The 24,717-nt window shown below is 45.3% G+C and overlaps 1 protein-coding gene across 1 annotated transcript in view; it reads left to right on the top strand.

The window, feature by feature from the left end:
- epha4b (eph receptor A4b) overlaps positions 1-23,376 on the top strand; it is a 111,505-nt gene extending 88,129 nt beyond the window's left edge. The window contains exons 10-17 of the mRNA XM_076294436.1: positions 967-1,092; positions 2,131-2,316; positions 13,379-13,440; positions 15,298-15,507; positions 18,941-19,090; positions 19,845-20,038; positions 21,821-21,958; positions 23,277-23,376. Of these exons, the coding sequence (XP_076150551.1) occupies positions 967-1,092; positions 2,131-2,316; positions 13,379-13,440; positions 15,298-15,507; positions 18,941-19,090; positions 19,845-20,038; positions 21,821-21,958; positions 23,277-23,376 (1,166 nt within the window). The remainder of the gene's footprint in view (positions 1-966; positions 1,093-2,130; positions 2,317-13,378; positions 13,441-15,297; positions 15,508-18,940; positions 19,091-19,844; positions 20,039-21,820; positions 21,959-23,276) is intronic.
- The last annotated feature ends 1,341 nt before the right edge of the window (positions 23,377-24,717 follow it).

The following is a 24,717-nucleotide window of genomic DNA, read 5'->3' on the forward strand; positions in this document are numbered from 1 at the left end:
TATATATATATATATATATATGTAAGGGATAATGGACGACACGGTGGTCTGTTCACAGAAGTTAATGCACGGTCGAGGTTGTAAAACGGCCCGACGCGAAGCGGACCTCGTAGTGCATTAACTTCTGTGAACAGACCACCGTGGAGTCCATTGTCCTGCTTATTCCACTGTTGCCACTTGCGTTGTGTTCATTTCCTGTTACAATTTAAACGTTTTAATCGCTAAAACTGTCTTGTTTGTAGAACTAATTTCTTCCGACACATATCAACTAATTTCTCAACTCACAGGACAAACTGCCGTTACTAGTTCTAAATGGATGGTTGCTACGGCCAAAGGCCAGTCGTTAGTTCTATCTCTCCTGTTGTCAAGCGGGCGTATCCCAAGATTCTGATGAACTTTAGCTTTGAAACATCGCTTTTACTTAGCCTGCTGTCATCCATCTAGCTAAAAGCCACCTCCGTCATATGCTACAATGTTGCAATGTTCTGAACGTCTGCATTTTACAGCTCGGATGCAACGTGACAGTTCATTTAAACTTCACAATGTGTTCGGCGAATTAATATACAAGTGTGATACGGCCAAAAAAATGGATCTACTTCATAGGTGTGCAGATAACATACGGTTAATGGTCGTTCTAAATTACGTAGGACAATGGGAAATTCAACCAAGCAGTGGAATAAATATATATATATATATATATATATGTGTGTGTGTATATATATATATATATATATATATATATATATATATACAACTCTGAGTTGACGTCATATTCAAAATTAAGAGACCACTGCAAATGTGAATATGACCGTCAACTCATTTGAATGTCACTCGGCAACCGTAGGATGATATCAGAAAAATGTGCAGTGGTCTCTTAATTTTTTCAAGAGCTATATATATATATATGTGTGTGTGTGTGTGTGTGTGTGTGTTTTTAATCAGTGTGTTTTTGTGTTGTTCATACAGTAAAACTCCCTGGCAGCCGCACCTACATCCACCCCCACACATATGAGGACCCCAACCAGGCAGTGCGGGACTTTGCCAAGGAGATTGACGCGTCCAGCATCCGCATCGAGCGAGTCATCGGCGCAGGTAAGCTACTGGTGGATGGCTTGTCGCAGCTGGCGCGTCATCGCACAAGAGCCTGATACATTTAACCCCTTGTTGTTGCATGTGTTCATTTAATCGATGACTCAAGATCTATTCCTGCACTTCAACAGCGCTGAGCACTTAGTAGAGAGACTGCCTGCCATCTCTCTAACTCTCTCTCTCTCTCTCCCTCTCTCTCTCTCTCTCTCTCTCTCTCTCTCTCTCTCTCTCTTTCTCTCTGTCTGTCTCTCTCTCTCTCTCTTTTGTGTTCTCTCTCTCGCTCACTCACTCTCTAACTGTCTTTGCTCCAGTCTGTGAAAAGAGCTTTTAGGAGCAGATCTCTTTTCAACGAGAGCTCATTTATCACTAAAAAGCCCATGCTTTTGTTTTAGTGGTAATTATAGACCATCAAAGAGGCCCACTCAGTTCATTTTCCCTCTCTCTCTCATACTGTCTTCTCTTCCCCTTGTCCCTTCTCTGCTCTCTCTCTCTCTCTCTCTCTCTCTCTCTCTCTCTCTCTCTCTCTCTCTCTCTTTCTCTCTCTCACTCTCTCTCTCTCTCTCTCTCTCTCTCTCTCTGCTCTGCTACTCCTGGTGATAATTATGACTGACAGCATAAGAGTGCTGTGTGCGAGCGTGTTGCCCCTCCTTCTTGTTGAAATGGTGTAAGACATGAGACATGCCTTTGCTGGCGACCTCAAATGGTCAGACCTCTCATCTCGCTAGTTCAGTCTCCGCCGTGTCCACATCACACACAAGGTGAAGCAGGGAATAGTTAGCTCATTTGCTGGATTATAGCCTGCCTCGTCTACAAAAAGCATCATTCCTGTTCACACTGTATGCAACATGTTCCTACTGAGCTTCACCTTGCATTGTTTTCAATTACAGTATGTACTGTGTTATGTCATTTTGTTCTGCATTTAAGACTACTTGTCAATTGTCATCTGTAATATTAATCAATATTTAATGTCAATATTAAATGTTTGTGCTGTCAGACTTTCTATAACTGAACCTAGTGCTCGTGTGGTGTGTTATTGTCCAGGGGAGTTTGGTGAGGTGTGCAGCGGCCGTCTCAAGCTGCCCAGTAAGCGGGAGATCTATGTGGCCATTAAGAGCCTGAAGGCAGGCTACTCAGAGAAGCAGAGGCGGGACTTCCTGTCCGAGGCCAGCATCATGGGCCAGTTCGACCACCCCAACATCATCCGCCTGGAGGGCGTCGTCACCAGATGTAAGTGTAACGGTCAACCTCACATTCTGAACAGTGTTTTTGAGTTGTTGAGCCTGATATGAAATGCCTTTGAGATGATCTCCATTCAAAAGGAGATAAATGAAAGACTGGACTTGAAACAATGATATCATTTTGGGAAACCTGCCTAAAACGATCTGAAGGCACTTGTTCTAATTTAGTGCCACCGTCAGCTCCTCTGTGGCGGCCTGAGAAGAATGCCTCTGTGATCAATTGGTGCTTTGTCCACCATTTATGATTAATCTGTGGACTTCTATCAGGACAGATCAGAGGCAGTCTGAATGTGATCTGGTGTAGAGCAAATGTTTGATGATTGGTTACCTGCGGGGGTTATTTTAGGACAGGGTTTGAAATTAGATCTGAACAGCAGGACATAAGCACTACATTTGCATTGCCCCAAAACAGTGATTATCGTCTGTTTGGGTCGTTTGTTAGTCCAGGCTGTCGCTGTTCTTTATCTACCTCATTTGTTCATTTTTCTCTCCTTTTCTTTAGTTAGCTCGTCTTTGTTTTTTTTTTGTTTTTTTCATTTGTGCTTATCCATGTATCTTTTAGCAGCCCATTTGCAAACACGAGGCGAGGTAGACTCTGAGAGGCTGCTCAGACATGATTAGACGATGATTACTGCAGCGCCACACACCGTCTCTCTCAGCTTTTCCCTTAAATCCCCCAAAACAGACAATCACAATGCACTATGTCTGCTGCCTTATCTCCTGCATTAGCTATACTGGTGTTTGCGCATAAATAGAAGATATGCTCTTCTCAGTCACATATGTGCACACGCACATGCACACACACACACACACACACACACACACACACACACACACACACACACACACACACACACACACACCGACTTCTGTCTGACAGGGTCCTTAACCAGCCACTAGAGCCTCGTTGTTCACTCTACCTATGTCACGGAACAAAAGCCATATGCATATGTAAGGCCCAATGAATATGAATGGTTTAAATTGTTAATTGGATGTGTTTTTTGCGACATAAATATTCAACAGCATCCTTTTTAAATGCATTAAACTCCCTGAACATTCCGTATTCATTCTCACTAATTTCCCTCCCTTTCTCTGATGCCAAATGTTAATCCTGACCTTTTGTTGGCTGGCGTTTTCTACGGTTTGCAGAACTACTAATGGAGTGACTCAAGTTTGCTTTGCATTTCAGGAAAGGCAGATGCCTCCTAATTGCCCCGCTCTCAGTATTAGCGGAGATTTTTAATGTGCAGTGCAAATACCCAGGGCACGCTCCACGAGGCTAGTCAAACTTTATACTTCTTTTTTATTTTATTTTTTTAAAGCACACACCATCAAATAGAATTAAACAGTGAGTCAGAGAGCAGAAAATGTTCTACGCCGGTTCTCCCGAGTGCTGTGGACTGAGCCGTGTTTGAACGGTGGGATGATACAAAGCGCTCTTCACATCACAGACAGTGAGGCCCAGGGTGGTGTGGCTCTCTCCTAGGTATCACATGCTAATGTGTTGAATGTCTCATTCCATATATTTATACCTCTGTTGTGTTTTTTATTTTATTTATTTTTTTACTCAATTTTTTATTTTTGCCTCCAGATTGTCCACTGAGATTTAGTGAAGTATACGGGTGAGGTGGTAGGCACAGATTTATGTTTCTGTGATGGGGCAATTAGAGTAAGATTGTGATTGTGGTTAAACTACAGTGATATAGTAAATAACAGGGTTCCCACAGGTCATGGAATTTCTGAAATAGCATGGAATTTTAACATGGAAAGTCAGGGAATTATATCATTTTTATGGCAGTCATGGAATGTTGGGGAATTTTGTTGTAACAGTTTAAATTTACTTTCCAAAATACTTACTTAAATTTACTTTCCACACAGCATTGGTGTTTATCCAGTTATTAACTTTTTCCATTACTGCTTGCTTGAGTGATTGTGGTTAGCCCTACTTTTAAATTTTTTAATGCACATTTATCAATTTCCCGCTCTAAAAAAAGTTAAAGATTCTAAAGTGCTATGCAGCTGGTCTGAAATCTTTGGTTGGTATTTTGTACTGATTATATAGTAGGTCATGAAAATTTAATTTGTTTTGGTCAGGGAAAGTCATGGAATTTTACATTTGACTTAAAATGAATCCTGAAATAAAATACAATATATATTTGGATATAATGCTATTACATATACATATATGTACAACAAAGAATTAAAACTTGAGAAACGCTGAGGGCAATGTTGAGAAGAAAAACTGAAAGCATAGGAGAAGAATTGTGTGTGGGTGTGGGTGTGTGTGTGTGTGTGTGTGTGTGTATATATGTGTGTGTGTGTGTGTGTTGGGGTGGTGTCTCTGAGACATATATGGGGGCAAGGTGCACTGGGAGCGCAGAACCCAACCCAGCCCACGCAGATCCACAGGGTGGAGGGGAGGGCTCATTTCACACATGGCAGCCCAGAAGATGTCACTGCCCACGGGGCTGAGAGGTGAGGAGGGCACTCAATAGGGCACCTCCAGCCTGTGGGGCCGGAACGGGGGTGGAGATGTGTGTGTGTGTGTGTGTGTGTGTGTGTGTGTGTGTGTGTGTGTGTGTGTGTTGAAGGAGTCTAGCTGTGCTCCCTGTGGGGTACCCTCTACCACCTCCACACACACACACACAGACAGACACAAACGCATACATTCCACCCCCACCTTACTCTCAAATCAATATGCGTTTACCCCAAACCAGGCAGTTTAACAATGATGATAATAACACCCTCTCTCCCTCTCTCACACACACACAGAGACACCATCTGAGCCTGTTTGACCTTAGAGGCAGCCTTAGGCTGGCAGAGGAAGAAAGGGTGTGAGGCCATGTGTGAGGAGGGGGGAGAAGCGGGTGGAAGCCCTGAGTTTAGCCCAGAGTGGGGAAGCCAGCATTTCAACAGTCTGATCTAGTCCTCCACGGACGTCTCCTTTCACCAGATCATTCAGCCAGGAAACAGGGCTCTCATCCAAACAGACTAACTTGGACGTTTTATTGCAGTGTTTTATGTAGTAGCAGAGCATGATGGCATTGTGTGCGTGTGTGTGTGAGTATGTGAGTGTGTGAGTATGTAAGTGTGTGAGTGTGTGTGTGAGTGTGTGTGTGTGTGTGTGTGTGTGTGTGTGTGTGTGTGTGTGTGTGTGTGTGTGTGTGTGTGTGTGTGTGTTGGGGGGTGGGGGTGTTAGGTGTGAACAAGTGTGGTAGTGGAAGGTGTGTGTGTCTTTGTGTGTGTGTCTGTGTGCATATGTGTGAATGTGTGTGTGTGTGTGTGCACACGCTGCATGATGTACATTGGCATGCCACTTCAACCATAAAGCTCCAATCAGCGTGCTGTCATCAGAATAATATTTAAACTGCCTCAGCAGGCTCTGATTGGCCTCATTGTTATGCTGATGAGGACCGCCTGAGAGAGGGAGGCCATTGAGAAAGCACTCCTGTCTTTCCCTCTCTCACAGCCAGAGAGGAAGAGGAGAAGAGCCACACTCGTCTTATCTCACTCATCTCCAGCCTTTTGTGTGGCAAACAATCAGCTAATCTGCTCACATTCAATTTGGCCAGACCTATCATCCGCCAGCATCGAAAGCATTCTCCTCCGAGAAAGAGAAAAGCGATTCATTTCATTCCAGGATCTATTTTCAGAAGCTTTTCATTATCTGTGAGACCCACTCTTTGAAGAACAATGGGATTTGGCTCTCGGAATGCTCGACTTGGCATGTGGGAAGGCACGGAACGTCTGTGCTAGCGCTCTGTTCTCGGTTAGCAAGTTAGTGTCTCGTAACCTGACGCGACATCACCAGCCCACATGCATAGGGGCCCATTGCTAAATAGGTTATGTGTTTTGGTTAAAAGCCATTAGAGGAATCGATAAGATGCTCACTTTAAATGACGTTCTGTCCTTTTGTTCTTGTGGTTTGTACTTAACAAAGGCAGCACATCATAAATCTGTTCAATACTTTTTTTAAGTTTCTGGCGTGCAGTTACGCACATTTTGATCTTCTCTCAGCCTCAAACAAAAACCATAAGCAATTGTACGAGACAGTGAACCTTCTTTTCTTTTTAGCTTTAACAAGTGCTAAAGGAGAGCCAGGCGGTAGAAACACAACGTGTTTTGCACAAAATTACTATTTCCTGCCAAGCACTTTAACACCAAGCGTAGAAATCAATAGTCTATCTGGAGGATGGGTCATCACTCTGCAAATGAACTAGCCTGGATGGAGCGAAACAGACAGAGAGAGGGGATTGGTAGAGGCTCAGAGGCGCGATTGTTAATGGTGTGGCTCTTGCACAAACCGGGAGGTGAGAATGAGAATGTCACTCTTAGCAATGGGCTTCGCTTCAGACACGCCCGTGGACACAAATATATCTGCACATACAGACACTAGGGGTTTTGTCAACTAGTCGACTAATAAAATCACTAGTCGGTGCGGTTGGCAGCAGCAGTCAGCTAGTCGTGGACAAAAAGGCTAAACAGGCTAGACATTTCTATGTGGAATTACTTCACTGAAATGTGTGAGGGTTCCACAGTGACATATACTGTACGTTGAGTACAACTGTATCAACATAATATTAAATATAATAAATATATAATAATATGATATAATATAATATATCAATAAGAACACATTTGCTATGGATAACCATCTAAAGATGAAACACAGCTGCCAACAGCTAGCACTAACAGTGTGCCAGCAACGATACATAACGACTAGTCGACGGCTATTATGAAAAACTTGTCAACTAGTAAAAATCAGTAGTGGTGAAACCCATACCAGACACACACACACACACACACACACACACACACACACACACACACACACACACACACACAAACACAGCGTTCATACAGATATACTACTTGTATAAGCATGTCCTATAGTATAATCCTATATCTATATCTACAGTATAATTTACATGGAAATGGGTATTGTATTTCTGTAGAGAGAACAGAATTATGCCTCAATAAACTCAATTCCCTTTAGAGAGAGTCTAATGCCAGGCTTTTCTTCCTATTCGATGGTTTTGGGTAAGGTAAGAATGCAGGCTGTACAGACTCCTGTTAGGAAAGCTTCTGTGAAGTGAATCTATTTAAACAGAGAATCCTCAGAACTTGTTACACACACACACTGGCACATTCAGGCTGTTTGATCACATCTTTCTCTGCCTCTGTGGCAGTTTTTGGTGCCTATTGGCAACAGTTGTATGCTTCTACACAGCACAAGCATGTTCTATATAAAAATAAAACAAAATTGGTCATTAAAAACGAATACCTCCTTCTTGCGATAATCCTCCAGGAAGAGAAGATAGCTGTGCTTGCTCAGACATAACAAGAGACGAGCAATGAAACGAGCTCTTTTCAGCAGGATTGAATGTGACCTCCAATACCAAGAAACAACTCTATTATTCCAATGAGTTTTAATAGAAGGAAGTACTTCCAGGGACTCTTAATGAATACAGCAGACAGAGCCAATGGCCGTGGCATTATTTCGGGACCCTCAGCTATGGACCAGCCATAAAGTAGACAAGATATTGTATTCACAGTATGTGATCCATACGGCACATGGCCATTGCCATTAGGTCTAGACTAGCAACACAGCACACAAAATGTGGCCTTCAGACCATAGCACAGCACAGGAGATGTGGCTAATATCTGTATAATGAGAGGCCCGGGGTGTCTGTGAGCTGAAGCGCTATCATTCCCCGCTTGGCTAGCTCACCCAAGGCTGTGCTGGAGTACCTCGCCGTCCCTCTGACGCATGATGTACATGTACCACATGTCCTTCTCTCCTGAGGAAAGCGCTAGGGTCTGGGGGCGTGCACGGGTTGTGCGCTGGCAGGATGCTAAACCCTTTCATGAGCCATTTAACGTCCCCTACAGTGTCCGGTCCCCCTGTGCCTGCGTGAGGAGGGACCCCCCGTGTCCTTCTGATGGGCCGTAGGGCCGAGTCGCTCAAAGAGCTGCTCTGTATGGGCCATGCCTATCAAGAGAGCAGTGAGGCAGAGAGGGAGAGGTTCTGTTTGTGTGTGTCTGTGTGTGTGTGTGTGTGTGTGTGTGGGTGTGTGCGGGCTTGTGTGTGTGTATGTGTGTTTGTGTTTTAAACATGGTATTTATGGATATGAGTTTTTTTGAGTTTGTGTGAGATTTTGAGTGCCATAAAAGTGTGTGTGTGTGTGTGTGTGTCTGTGTGTGCATGTGTGTGCGTGCGTGCGTGTGCATTTGTGTGTGTGTGTCTGTGTGTGCATGTGTGTGTGTGTGTGTGCCAGTGTGCTGTGCTGTGCATGCTGTTGCAGTTCTCTGGTAACCTTTTGTACTATGTCAGCCTAATTTGCCGTGTCAGATGTTCAGATGATGGCTCTTGATAGCGTTTGGATTATGAAGTAATTAAGCGGCCTCGGGCCAGCTCAGATGAGACCATGGAGCGGAGAGGAGCAGGAGGGGAGGAGAGGAGAAGAGAGGATAGGAGCTGAAAGGAGAGGGGAGGAGAGGAGAAGAGAGGATAGGAGCTGAAAAGGAGAGGGGAGGAGAGGAGAAGAGAGGATAGGAGCTGAAAGGAGAGGGGAGGAGAGGAGAAGAGAGGATAGGAGCTGAAAAGGAGAGGGGAGGAGAGGAGAAGAGAGGATAGGAGCTGAAAGGAGAGGGGAGGAGAGGAAAGGAGAAGAAAGGACAGGGGAGGAGAGGAAAGGACAGGAGAGGAGAAGAGGGCAAGGCTGTATCTGAGGCCTCTCTCCAGGGCCCCACATCATGTAAGTAAATTATAGCCAGAGAAGGCCCCTGCTGATGCTGATGCCTATCTGTGGGCCATGCAGGGGGACAAACAAAAACTCCATGTGTATAAACAAACATGAAATACACAAAACTCACACACATACAGATACAGATAAACCCATACTCACTTGTTTATTCAATATTCACAATTGGTATATAGTATAACTACTACATGTCCTGAATCTCCACATGCCTCCTATCATCTTTCTCTCTGTCTCTTTTTTCTCAAAGAGATAGACAGACAGACAGTGAGAGCCCCCCCCCCGCACCCCTCTCTCTCTCTCTCTGTCGTTATCTCCGAGCTCCTCGTGTGTGGCTGGGCATGGCAGCATGTGGTGTGCAGTGCTGGCAGGGTGTGCGGCGGTGGGGGGTGAGTCAGGGGGCCCTGGGTGGCGTGTGATCTCAGAGACGTGGCCCCCTCTCCCCTTGGGGCAGGCGCAGGATCAATGCTGGCAGGCTGTCTCATCCATCTGAGAGATAGAGCAGTCACAAACACACACACACACACACACACACATACACATACACGCTCACGCCACCACGGCAGTCACATCAGTCACCACCTGTCCCCGGTCCCCTGCTGCCGCACCGCAACACACCACACCACACCACACCACGACAATGACAGCCGGCTCTCAGCTCAGCCGTCCATCGCCTGAGAGATAACGCTAGCACCAGTACCGCACCGGGCCCGGCTCAGTGCCACGTCCCTGCCAGAGCCATCCACTATCTGCGTCCCCTTCTGACAGGAACATTAGTTTGAGCAGTGGAATGGGATTGTATTTTCTCCCCTCTCTTGGTCTCTCTCGTGCTCTCTCTCCCTCTGTCCCTCTCTTTCACTGCCCCCCCTCTCCTCCCCTCCCCTCTGTCTGTGGAGTTGGGGGCTATGTGGTTCAACAGAGCTGGGGTGGTTAAGATGAGCGGTTTGAGCGGTTGCATTTATCATGGTGAGATAGTGATTTAATTTGGGGTGTTCAACCCAGGCGTGCTGGTGTGTGTGTGTGTGTATGTGTGTTTGTGTGTGTGTGTCCCAAATGTTTGCCCCAACACACACACACACGCACACACGCACACACACACACACACACACACACACACACACACACACTCACACACACACACACACACACTCGGCACCCTTAGTGGTATCTCCCACACACACTTCCCTAGCATTATGGAGGCAAGATAGAGCAAATGTGTCCAATCCATCAGCCCTGACAGGCCTCGTGTTTACACCTGGTGAGCACAGGACAGGGGCCTCTGGGTAAAATGGAGCTGTTACAACTCTGCTCTAAACGGGGACAAGAGGACAAGAGGGATGAAGTATGTCTACACACACGCACCCAACCACACACACACACACACACGCACACACGCACACACACACACACACACACACGCACCCAACCACACACACACACACACACGCACACACGCACACACACACACACACACACACGCACCCAACCACACACACACACACACACACACACACACACACACACACACACACACACACACGCACACATACTAGTCTTTGGTAGTCAGATACCAAAATTGGCACATATACATTTTTAAAAAATAGGTTAATAGGTTAACACACACGGATACACAGACACACACACACACACACACACACACACACACACACACACACACACACACCTATCTCTTCCCGTCTTTCAATTTCTTCTGTCCTCTCAGATGTGGTTTAAAGAAACCAGTCTGGGTAATAGGATGCTGTGAGACTGACAGCTGAATTTATACCTTATTAGTGTGTGTGTGTGTGTGTGTGTGTGTGTGTGTGTGTGTAAGGACACCCTCTCTCGTCCTCCTGTCCGTCCTTGTCTCGGTGATAGCTTCGGCTCTGGATGCATAGCCTCTCCAGTATCGCTGCCTCACACAACCTTAACAGGCACTGTTACCACAGGCCTGTGTGTGTGGGTGTGAGTGTTGGTGTGTGTCTGCAGCTCAGCATAACAGTTAGTGTTAGTCGAGCTAGGCTGTTATGCCGTGTTGCAGACACACATACACACACACACACACAAACGTACACACACACACACACACACACACACACACACACACACACACACACACACACACATCACTCCATCCAGCCCCAGTCAGTCGCCTCAGCTGTCACATCCTAGCACACACACACACTCCCTGACACGAGACACATTCATACCCTCAACTGCAACCTTCTCCCCTATTAACTAAACAAACAACAACAATACACTCACAAAACACATCCTTGACCCCACCATGACAGCAACATTTCTGCTGTAGGTTAGAGGAGAAGGGGGGTGGGGGGGGGGGCTGAAGTGTGTGTGTGTGTGTCTTTCTAATAATGACAGTGAATTTTCCAGAGCTGCAGTAGAGGGTGTGTCCTCGGGGGGAGAGTAGGAGATGACCACAGAGTCACAGCACATTAGCGCTGATGGTGGCCTCCAGGTGTGGTGGTTCGCCGCGAGGAAAAAAAGGCATCTAGGGTAGCAGCTGGGTTTGAGGACTTAGTTCAGGGCCAGTTCAGGATCAGTTCTGTGACACCACACTGTGACCCGCTGTCAGTGGTTGCATAATCCTGAAATACTGATGTATACAGACAAATAAGGCATGAGGATATAGAGCAATGTGACTCACAAGGTTATGTAAGGATTTACTGAAAAATATCATGTTTAAAATATTAATAAATGCAGCATAAATCTGACAAATCTGTGTGTGTGTGTGTGTGTGTGTGTGTGTGTGTGTACCAACATATATGTAAGAGGGAGTTTGTATTTGTGTGTGAGTGTCTCAGCTGCTTAGGCTAATCAGTAGATTAACTGCATCACTATCTCCATGCCTGGTGTCTGGTGTGTGTGTGTCTGTGTGTCTGTGTGTGTGTGTGTGTTCACATCATCACCTAACACACACATTGTGCCAACTGGGACATAGAGAGTGTCAACTCTGTGTGTGATGGCAGGTGAGACATCAAAGCACAGCTTATCAATCATAGCCCTTAGCAAAAAAGCACACACACACACTCACACAGATACACGCACACACACACACACACACACACACACACACATACACACCCACACACACACACATTCACACACACACACGCACACACACACACACACACACACACACACACACACACACACACACATACACACCCACACACACACACATTCACACACACACACTCATACACACGCAGACATACACACAGGTGTGTAATATTAACAATTCCCCCACCCACACCACCATCATGTGTTCAGATGGTCCACAGCAAACACACACACACACACACACACACATAGATACACAAAACCCCCAGACACGCATAGGTGTCTCTTCACCAATTAACCCAGATTTGCTGCCACCATCTGACCTCCAAATGACAGCCTTTTCACACACACACACACACACACACACACACACACACACACACACACACACACACACACACACACAGACATCCTTGCCAGATCCTCCATTCTCCATCCAGTATGTGAGTGTTAGGCCCACAGGCCCTTCTGGTCTGTTGATGCCCCTCCCATCCTTACTTATTCTGTCACAGATGATGTCTGAACTTGTGTCCAAGCCCCCTCTGGTGTAGGCCCTGGATGGGCGCTCCGTCCTGGGGGTCAATTGTTGTACATGCTGATCTGATGGTGGTGGGATAGACAAGGATGAGGATCTGTCAGGGTGACTGATGAGAAAGCTGAGGCTTGAGCAACGGTCAGACGGCTGTTTATCTCCCCCTTCCCTTTCTCCCTTTCTCTCTCCATGCACCCTATCATATTCTTTTTACCTCATCTCTCTCTCTCTTTCTCTCTTTCTCTCTCTCTCTCTCTCTCTCTCTCTCTCTCTCTCTCTCTCTCTCTCTCTCTCTCTCTCTCTCTCTCTCGCACTCTCTTTTATCCCCTGCCTGCCCTGTTGGATTAATGGCATCATTACGGTGATGTATGTCCCTGCAGTGTGGGGAACGGCATGAGGGCCTATCAATCTGTTCCCATTCAGGGTCTCTGAGTCTCTCTCCTCTCCTCTCCGCTCCTCTCCTCCTCTTCTCCTCTGTTCTGTTCTGTTCTGTTCTCCTCTTCTCCTCTCTTCTTTTCTCCTCCTATCCTGTCCTCTTTTCCCTTCTTCTCCTCTTTCATCTTTTCTAGTTATTTTCTCCACTTCTCCGCTGTCCTCCTCTCTTTCTCTCTTCTTTGTCTCCTCTCATCTGCATATCGGTGTTAATGCTGTCCTTCTCTCTGTTCTCTGCTCCACAGGCAAGCCAGTGATGATCATCACAGAGTACATGGAAAACGGCTCCCTGGACACTTTCCTAAAGGTGAGGCAGCTGTGGCCTTGGTTGCCATGGGAGGCCGTGTGGAGAAAGGATGTAGCCTTTTTTAGAAGGCAGCGCCTGGGTAATGGGCTCGAGGAAATAGGCAAGCGTCTGGTGAATGAATCCACTAAGCACAGCTGAAGACGGCAGCCTGTAAGCCTATCAGAACACGGAAATTGCACACAGATATCTCTCTCTCTCTCTCTCTCTGTGTGTGTGTGTGTGTGTATGTGTGTGTGTGTGTGTGTGTATGTGTGTGTGTGTGTGTGTGTGTGTGTGTGTGTGTGTGTGTGTGTGTGTGTGTGTGTGTGTGTGAAAGAGAGAGAGAGAGTAAGAGAGTGACACAGAAGAACACTCTCACACACACTCATTACTTGCTTTCTCATTCCACTCTTGCTCCCCTGGCTACGTTATTTCCTCCTGAAAGGTGTGAGGAAAACCAAAAAACATGGACATGAAGATCAGACTAGACTGAATAAAGTCTGTGGATTTATTGCAACAGGGTGGGGGTGGGGTACCCCCCTCCATATCCAATTTATTACCGCTTCTGCCACAAAGGACAAATCGCCCTCATAACTGCATTTACAGCAGAGATACACTTTTCTTTTTAAGTGCAGCTTTTCTTTATAGCTCATACTTTGAGATGAAAATGAAAACTGACTGGGAGAGAGAGTGAGGGGAGAGAAAGGGGGATGGAGATGAGGAATGGAAGTGCGAGTGAAAACGAGAGCGAGAACAAAACAAGAGAAAGAGGACGGCACATCTGAAATTTTGCTGGCGAGTCCATAATGAAGGCCATAAATACTCCCTTTAGCCCACATAAAAAGCTAATATAATTACTGCATCAGTTTTATGGCTAATAGCTCATAGCCCATCCGCTCAGGGTACACATGTTTAATTAGGGCACAGATCAATTTAGCATCACTCTCTGGCTCAAAAACATTCCTCCTTGTCCCCTTTTCTGTCTCCATTTCTCTCTGTCCTCCTCTCTCTCCCTCTCTTCCACACCATCTCTCCTCCTCTCTCTTCATTGCACCCTTTCATTCCCTCATTCTGTCACTCTATCTCTCTCTTCATCCTTCTTTCGCTTCCTCTCCCTCTCTCTCCATCTCTCTTCATCTTCTCCACTCTGTCTCTATCTCTCCTCTCTTACTGTAAGAGCCCTGCTGAGATTGATAACGGAAGCCTGCGTGGGCAATCAATCAGCCAGCTGCATTTCACAAAACAAGACATAATTAACTTACCTTCTATGAGCACTGTGAAACGCTGGTGCACGTTTCAGATTGATATTGCTCGGAGAGACAAAAGCTCTGGGGAATTAATCGTATTAGGTTGCAGTGGAGATATCGGGATAGAGACATCGGCCTAATTGCTTGTCGCTCCGATTGTTTTTCAAGACGGAACAAACAGGCCCGGCTTTTGACAAACTAGCAAAAAAAAGAGAAAGAGAGAAAACTAACAGGGCAGGGGCCTGAGAAACAGATGGCTGGTTGGTGGCTAGGTGTACATCATCACAGTTTTTCTGGCTGAAGAAGCTTGTTGGAGTTGTGTAATGTTATGTCTCAGGAAAACATGACAAGTCATGCACACATCAGCAGTGTGTTTCTTGCATTGAATTGTATCAGTGCTGTGTGGTGTTGTGTTACACAACATGACAAAGCATTTCAGAGTTGCCTAACATGATTTCACAACAGAACATGGCAATCTAGAGATGTTAGAGTTAGAGATGTGTAACGTTGTATTACAACAAGACATTTTATATCTTTATAACATTTTATATAGACATTTATGCTGGCTATATCCTTTTTTCTTTGCTGTGAAGACCTATAGTATCTCTATGTTTGTGTTCTTCCTTGGCAGAAACACGATGGGCAGTTCACCATCATTCAGCTCGTGGGTATGATGCGTGGCATCGCCTCGGGCATGAAGTACCTGTCGGACATGAACTATGTGCACCGCGACCTGGCTGCCCGCAACATCCTGGTCAACAGCAACCTGGTCTGCAAGGTGTCCGACTTCGGCCTCTCCAGGGTCCTAGAGGATGATCCTGAGGCTGCCTACACCACCCGGGTATGGCCAGTTTACACCAGAACTTCTCTTGAACCATTCTTCTGTTACCTTTCTGACGTCCCGTTGTCTGTTGATAGAGGTACTGTAAGACATTAAAGGGTAAACAAAAGTACAGGTTGTTTTTAGCATGAAGCAAAACTGGTGCTCTGAAAAATGGCTCTGTTGTTTCTGAAAGTTTCTCCTGATCACACATTTTGCCACTATTTGGATTACACTGGACTACATTCATTTATATACTGAATACCTATTCAGTATCACACTGGTCTACATTGATTTCCATACTGAATACCTATTCAGTATCACACTGGTCTACATTGATTTCTATACTGAATACCTATTCAGTCGGTCTTAACACTTCTAGATAGATAGATAGATAGATAGATAGATAGATACTTTATATATCCACAAGGGGAAATTCAAGGATCTTCATGCTTTAAGACCACAAAATAACGCTGACACGAATCTGTACATCTGTGCATCATTAGTACATCTGAACCTCTCTCCCTCTCTCTCTCTCTCTCTCTCTCTCTCTCTCTCTATATATATATATATTCCCCCCCCTCTCTCTCCCTCTCTCTGTTCCTTTCTCAATTCAATTCAATTCAAGTGAGCTTTTATTAGCATGACAAATATGTTTGCATTGCCAAAACAGAACATTTAGACATACATTTACATAGAGAATGCTTGGAATACAGTACATGGCAAATAGATACGCATCCAAAATTAACAAACAAACGTGTGTGTGTGTGTGTGTGTGTTTGTGTGTGTGTGTGTATGTGTGTGTGTGTGTGTGTGTGTGTGTGTGTGTTTGTGTGTGTGTGTGTTTGTGTGCATGTATGGTGATGTCTGTGTAATTATATGGATAGGTTCCATATAAAAGTAACAATTATTTAATTATTTAACCACTGTCCCTTGCCTTATGGCATTCGGTGACGTATTTGGCAGCAATATCTGCTGTCTGTCCCTGCTGTCCAAGTAAGACTGCCATTATTTCTTGTTCTTCTAGATTTCTGAACCCTGGGATTAGGCTTGTAAGCCTGTCAAAGTATGACTTACGTATAGTTGTATATTTCTCACAGTGAAGAAGAAAGTGCACCTCAGTCTCAACCTCACCTGTTACGCAGTGACCACATATTCTTTGCTCTCTTGGCAACCAGGATTTTCTTAGTCTGCCCTTTTCTATGGCTAGACTGTGGTCACTGAGTCTGTATTTGGTCAGGATCTGTCTCTGCTATCTCTATAAGTAAAGAGATATTCCTCCAATTGGTATTCAGATTTTATTGAGCGGTAACATTCTAATTTGCTTTGGTTTTTTGTCTCCTTTTGCCAATGGTCCAATATTTTTCTTTAGATTCTTGAATGATCTTATTGGTGTTCAGTTTGAAAGCAGCACTTGTCTGAGAGAAGTTATTAATGTCTGTTAGGGGGAGATTATCTAGTCTCAGTACAAGCTGACTCAGAAGACTCTTTTCAGGGTTCAGATCTTGAGTTTTTACTGCATTAAAATGCAGTGTGTCAGTGTGACTTATTTGGAGATGCATCCAGAATTTGAGGGCTCTTTTTTTGTGTATTAATGGCCAATGGGAATCTGCCTAGTTCTGCCCTGCATGCATTGGTTGGTGTTTTCTTTTGGATTTTTAAGATCAATCGGCAGAACTCTGCATGTAGGCTTTCTATAGGATGTTTGTCCCATCTAGTGTAGCTCACTGAGTGGACCCCATACCTCACTTCCGTACAGTGCAATGGGTATGTTTTTTCTCTCTCTCTCTCTCTCACACACACACACACACACACACACACACACACACACACACACACACACACACACACACACACACACACACACACACACACACAAACACACACAGGCACACACAGACCAGCACACACTTACTGAAGAGCTGTCCAGGCCAGAGAAGGGGCTTGCAGCCCCGCTGATCTCTGGATCTATGTTAGCCATGCAGAGTGCATTATCAGCAGGCGCACCAATTACTGCAGTGCTGTGGAGATGGTGTGTGTGTGTGTGTGTGTGTGTGTGTGTGTGTGTGTGTGTGTGTGTGTGTGTGGTTGTGTGTGTGGTTGTGTGTGTGTGTGTGTGTGTGTGTGTGTGTGTGTGTGTGTGATCAGAGTCACAGCATCAGCAGACTCCATTGCCGGCAGGAGTCTTTCTTTATGTCCCTGCCTAACCAGTCTTTTAAACCCTCTCTCCCTACCTCTCAGTGTGTGTTCTACTCTTTGCTCTATTACATTCTTCTTAAACTCCTCTTATGAGCTTAGGAACACTCAGAGAGAGCGCACCGCTTGTTTGAGGCTACGTCTTTAATGTCACCATTTAATGGCGCCACAGATTGTCTCCTGGAGCCCGCATTTAAGCTACATACCCCTTGGGCAAAGCTTGAGTTCTTTTGTACCCCCGTCACGTTCATCTATAGAGTAGCGCTAGTTTGCCTTCCGTTTGACTTTGGCTGTGAAGATTAGCCACCGAGGACTGCAGTGGTTTTAAAAGGACACTTTGCCGAGTTCTGGAGAGGCTGCCATAGTTTAGCGCAGCAGAGCAGAGGGAAAGGCTCCTGGGTCTTTGATCCTGATTCTCCTCAGGAACAACAAAGTGAGAGAGCTCCTGAAACAGAAACAGAGAGAAAGAGAGGGATGGGGGGGTTCAAAGTGAGTGCTGCTGTATTGTGTTTGGGAGTGGAGTCCTACCCTGATGTTTGGCAGCGGTGGTTTATGTTTGCTCCTCTCTCTCTCTCTCTCTCTCTCTCTCTCTCTCTCTCTCTCTCTCTCTCTCTCTCTCTCTCTCTCTCTCTCTCTCTCTCTCCTTCTCTTTTCTATAGAGCTTTTAGGCAATTTATGGCAAGTTGTATTAAATATTAATATGCCTTTTATAAATCACAATGACATTATGTCTTTTTCTATCGTTTGGGGGAGGGGGGCTATTGTGTGAAATTGGTGGTTGTGGCAGATGATTTTTCAAGTTTGACAGGGTGAGCGCTTTTATGTGAGTGTTTAAGATTTGTGTGTGCAGATGCTGTTTATGTTGTATTGGTGTGTGCATGGGAGAACGTAAGGCACTGGTTTAAAAAATAACTGCTCTCTCTTTCTCTGTCTTCCTCTCTGTGTCTTCCTCTCTCTTTCCTTCTCTCTCACTCCCTCTCTTCTTCTCAATTTCAAATTTAATTTGAAATCCAATATATTTAGTGCTATTGGCACAACACATGGCCTAAAGTGTTCAGGCACTATGCCTGAATTCAGGCGTTGGCCGGTACGTTTAAGATTTGAAAATAGGCAATTAGACTACAGTATATACGAGGTCCTCATAAATGTCTGATAACTTCAGGTACAGACATTTCCCTTGCTCTAAGCCCTGAAACATTTGAATACACAATGCATATGTACTTTATCATATCTCTCTTTCTCCCTCTTGTGCCGTCAGGGAGGAAAGATCCCCATCCGATGGACAGCACCAGAGGCTATTGCCTACAGGAAGTTCACCTCTGCAAGTGACGTGTGGAGCTACGGCATCGTCATGTGGGAGGTCATCTCCTATGGAGAGCGGCCGTACTGGGAGATGTCCAACCAAGACGTACGTGTGTTCTAGTGCTTATTGCTTATACTTTAATACTGATTTGTTTTCTCATTACTTTCTTTCTTTCATTTGACATTTTTCTTCCATCATTTGGCAGATTGTCTTCATATTTCTTAGCCACACATCAACCTCCAACAAATTCTGTCTAATAACCAAATGAAATGGTGTATGTGGGGGGTAATGGGGTGTTTGGGGGAGGGGGTTGTACCTGTGTGTGTGGGGAGGGGGTATGTTGTGTGTTTGGGTGGTGAGAAACGGGGTGATGAAATGTGTGTGTGTGTTGTGTGTATTCTTCAAGTTAGCATCACTCTGAAGTTACTTTCAGTAAATATGGCTACAGTGTTTAGTCAGCTACTTGGAATAACCTTCAGCTCATTCATGCATAAAACGGCCAATACAAATATTTGATACCCAAGTTGGAAGATGTAGAGATGGAAAAGTATAAATATGAAAAATAGATGAATACAAATGTTTTGTTTATCTCCCACTGCCTTTTCACAGAGGGCATGAAAAATGCAGTCAAAATGTTTCTTGACTGTGTGTGTGTGTGTGTGTGTCTGTGTGTCTCTCTCTCTCTGTGTGTGTGTGTGTGTGTGTGTGTGTGTGTGTGTGTGTGTGTTGTGTGTACAAAGCACTTTTTTTTATTAGTGTGCATATTCCGTATTGTCTGCATATATAAATCATTTTCTATCCATCACTAAGTGAATACTGATCTTATTTGTGCACCTTTTTACCTCTGCCCGTCTCTCAGGTGATAAAGGCGATCGATGAGGGCTACCGGCTGCCAGCGCCAATGGACTGCCCCCTGGTCCTGCACCAGCTCATGCTGGACTGCTGGGAGAAGTGCCGTAACGACCGACCCAAGTTTGGCCAGATCGTCAACACCCTGGACAAGCTCATCCGCAACCCCAACAGCCTCAAGGAGCTGGCCAACAGCTCTGTGTGGTGAGGGCCCTATTCATACATTCTACATCATTCCAGCCCATGCTATGCACTACACATTTTATATCACATCAGCCCATACCATGACATTCCATCCCTTGTTATCCCAAACCTTGCCATTCTCTATCCTGGCGTGCTGTGCACGTTGTGACATACACTCTACTCGTCCCCTGGTCATTCTGCGTCTACTCTGTTCAACCCCTTTGCGTACCATTCCGCCCCACTCTGTGCCACACTGCTCTGCTCTGCAGCCCTCCTGCTGGGCTCTGCTGGGCCTCAGGCATGCCGTGTGCTTTCCTTCCCTTGGTTTCTGGCCCTGGAGCTCTCACCAAACCTCTGTGCCCGCCCCTGTGAAGTGTGAACCACCAAGCAGATAGGGCTGTAAACTCATACGGGGTAATCACTCCAATCTGGATCGAGGGGTGTGTGTGGGCTGGCGATCTCTTGCACAAACACGACGCACCGCGACTTGCCAACACTCACAGTGTGCTCCCTATCCTTTTCCCCGCTGTAACACCCTAAGCGCTGTGTACTCCACCCTAACTATTGGGAGCTCCATCTTAAGACGGAGCTATGTGAGCTTTCAGCTGCTGCATACACTCTCTAGCTGCTCAGCATCCCTCATTCTTTACCACTGTAACTCCAACCATTCTGTTTTCCACCTTCAGAATGAGCTACATGAGCGTTCAGCTTCTGCCTGCCCACACAGTGCACACACTCACTCACACAAGCACAGGACTGAGCCTGCCACCTGGAAACGGTTGGAACGATTTGAATGATCCAAGATCAGATATCCAGACGCAAAAAAGATTGATATCTATTTTATTTTGTGTAAAGGCCAGAGATGACAATGTAAAAACACAGCGTGCTGTTTGGATTTGATCATTTTCATCTTTTCAGACTTGTCAGATTGGGAATGTTCACCAAAAATGTGCTAGTCTTCTCTTGATGCAGCTGTCCAGATCAGATACAGGCAGACAAAGTGATGAAATATGAAAACTTTGTCAGGCATGCATACTCACCCAGCATGTCTTTATTTTCATGACTTAAACATTACTTTACCAAGCACACATTGACCTTTAGGGAAAGCAGAAAAAAATCCCAGAATAAAACATTGTTCTGTTAATGTGATCATTTTCATCTTTTCAGACTTGTCAGATTGGGAATGTTCACCAAAAACGTGCTAGTCTTCTCTTGATGCAGCAGTTAGAAACAGCTGTCCAGATCAGATACAGGCAGACAAAGTGATGAAATATGAAAACTTTGTCAGGCATGCATACTCACCCAGCATGTCTTTATTTTCATGACTTAAACATTACTTTACCAAGCACACATTGACCTTCAGGGAAAGCAGAAAAACCCCCAGAATAAAACATTGTTCTATTGTTGTTTGGTGATGGTATCACCACTGTTTCTTGTTACTCCATGCTTGCAAGTTTTAGAATTTCAATTGACATGTTTTTTGAAGATTTTGACTGTTTTAAACTCTTTCACTGCAGTGTAAACATACTAATGGCATTAACATTCAAACTATGTCATTGTGATCCTTGTTTTCTATTACTAATAATTAGCTTTGAGCTCTAAAATAAGAGTTGTCATTCAAGTGGTGAATCATAAACTACAGACACAGTGTTCAGCTGTGAATCCATCCTCGTCTCCTCTATCTCCTCCAGACAGGCATACCTAGAACAATGACAACCTCATATCTTCAACTTCAAATTGTACACTTGTAGTCAGTTTCAGTCCGTGTCAGTTTCCTCATCTGGTGTTCTCTCCGTCGACCAGGGAGGACCCTCCGTCGCCTGAGTTTGCGGTGACCACGGTGGAGGAGTGGCTCGAGGCCCTGAAGATGGGTCAGTACCAGGATAACTTCACCAGCGCCGGATACGTCACCCTGGACTCCATCCTGTACATCAGCATCAGGTGAGAGGCACTGCACACCTCATGCCAAACTCACATCTTCCATTAAAGCACAAACATCTATCATAGAGCACAGTTAGCAGTATTATGTGTGAATTTGTTTGCCAATGTATTAAAGAAGGGCTGCCTCAGACTTTCCTGAGAGGTACAGTATTGTGGAGAACTCTTTCAAGTATTTTTTTGTGAAGGAATCTGTTTTATATTTTATCAGTTTAGAGAGTCACATTGAACACAATTGGGAAAGCATCCCTCTTTCTCAATTAGGACTTGCAGATTTATCATAGAATACAGTTTGGAATAATATGTTGATTTTATGAGAGAAAGCATTAGAGACTTAAAAGGTTTAAAAAGATCATTCCAGCATATATTGCATGAGTTTGTTGAGCCACAGGAAACATAGCAGATTCACACCATAAACCTTTGTGATAGACCCCAGTTAAGAATGCCTTGTACTTTTTTTGTTGTGTGTCTGTAGGCTATATGCTGAGTTTACACATTGATACACATTGATACAACTGATCCGACCCTCTAGCTGATTACTGTGTGGTGGTTTTGAATGTACTATTACACGTGTGGCTAGCAGATGGTTGCTACTGTGTATCTATCTAAGCACATTGTCCATGCCTGTAAAATGATCACAGGCAGACAGGCTGGATGCCGTCTTTATGTTTTTCTCCAGACACCTAGGGGCTGTTGTGATTGCGGCTCTGTGGACAGACACACAGGCAAGCGGACAAAGTCAGACAGATAGACAAGAATCCAGGCAGGCAGATGGGCAGTAAGACAGGCAGGCAGACAGGCAGGCAGACAGGCAGGTGGTGAGACACGTGTCCAAGCAGCCGCAGGCCTGCGGGGAGATTAGCAGTTAGCTCACCGCGCACCGAGAGCTGATTTGTTCAGGTTGTTAGCAGCAGCTGGTGCTGGCCTCCAGGTGGGCTACGAGCAGCAGGAGCAGAGGCAGCCTGACGCGTCTCCCTGGTGTCCGACCTCAGTGGGCCAACCGCAGAGAGCTACTCAGTACCGGAACAGGGAGCTTTCTTTCTTTTGTTTTAGGGAGACGAGGGACATTTGTGAAGAAAGATTAAGCACATGCAGTGTGGTAGCTTTTTGGTTTGTTATGTTGTCAAACAGGATGTCAGATATCTGATGTCAGATGACAGGATTCAGATGTCTGACGATTTTATTGGGTTTTCAATTCAATTAACGGAAAATTGAGAGCCTAAAAAGAAGTTTCTGTGATGGTGTCAGACTCTGATCTTTTCCTCTGTGCTTGCTCTGTCTGTCTGTCTGTTCGTCTGTCTCTCTCCCTCTGTGGGTGTAGTGAGTTGGAGAAGATGGGTGTGACGCTTGTGGGCCACCAGAGAAAGATCCTGTCCAGCGTCCAGAGTCTACACACGCAAGGGACCCACGTGCACGTATAACCCCCTCGTCCTCATCCTTCTCCTCCCCTTCCTCTTCCTCCTCTTCATCGTCCTCCCTCCACAGCCAGACATAGAGATTCAGAGAGAGAGAGAGAGAACGAGTGACAGAGAGAACCAGAAAGGAAAAGAAAACATAGACAACGAGAACAGCAGCAGCAGCAGCAGCAGTAGTAGAGAGAGCTGCAAGCAGGCGCTCACTAGGCTTCATCATGGAAACTCAGCACCCTCCACGCCGCTTCGTCCATCTTGGATGTCGGATGTCGATTTCAAGCTCCGTGCACCACGGCTTCCGTACCTGCACCTCCTGACCACCCAGCCGCTCGGCTCGCCACCACTCCAGAGGAGAGTGGGAGAAACTGATCTACATTAGGTCACCTCCCTCGCCTCCCAGACAGCATGGCTCAGTGGCAAATGAGATTTATGGGTTTTGTGTTGTTTTATTTTGTTGTTGTTGTTGTGTTAGTTTTATGTTGTGTGTGTGTCTTAGAAAAAGTAAGTTGAGAAAAAGAGTTGGCTTACAGATAAATCTTTGAACTCACAGCTCATGTTTGTGCTCTACAATGGGTCTGTTTGGTTGCTTTGGCTCTTATTTTGTGGTTTGTTTTGTTGTCATTTGCATTTTTAATTTGTCCATAACAGTTAGTCAGGCTGGGTCCTCATATGAAGTCGCCCTGAGTCGTCAAAAGTGAATCATCTCCACTTACCCTTTGGTGTCCTGTTTTAAATGGTAATGAATTGTGAATGACATATGAATTCCCATCAGGTTTCATCTTATAACACGGGTAGATGTAAGAGTGTCAGTGTGTGTGTGTGTGTGTGCGTGCCTGCGTGCCTGCGTGCGTGCGTGTGTGTGTGTGTGTCATCTCAGTGTGTGTCAGTGTCAGTGTGTGTGTGTGTTTGTGTGTGTTTGTGTGTGTGTGTGTGTGTGTGTGTGTGTGTTGCTCCTCACTGGGGTTTATCTGCAGTGGACTTGGATGTGACTGGCCACTCTTGTGACTCACATTTACAGAACAATGATCTTTGTGTGCATGTTCTGATGACGGTGGTGCAGTCCATCAGCCTTGGCAAGCTACACAACACTGAGACACATCCCATAATAGTAGTGATTGTGACCACGAGGGCTCATCTTGTGTTAATGATTACAATAAGTCATAGGGGGAAGAATGCTAAAGTGGTAGCCAAAGGAGGGAGAGAGAGTGAGGGATAGGAAGAGAGAGAGAGAGAGAGAGTCCATGATATCATTATGCTTGTTGTAAAGGCCAAGTTATCTGATATTCATTTCATTTCTGAGAGTCTAAGGAAAACAGAAGTGCACTGTATGTAAGTTATTGTAACATTGTG

The sequence above is a fragment of the Alosa pseudoharengus genome, unplaced genomic scaffold (genome assembly GCF_046254945.1).
Source record: "Alosa pseudoharengus isolate Yale_2024_CS ecotype anadromous, Long Island Sound unplaced genomic scaffold, YU_APseudo_1.1 YU_APseudo_1.1_scf_2, whole genome shotgun sequence".
Lineage (NCBI taxonomy): Eukaryota > Metazoa > Chordata > Actinopteri > Clupeiformes > Clupeidae > Alosa > Alosa pseudoharengus.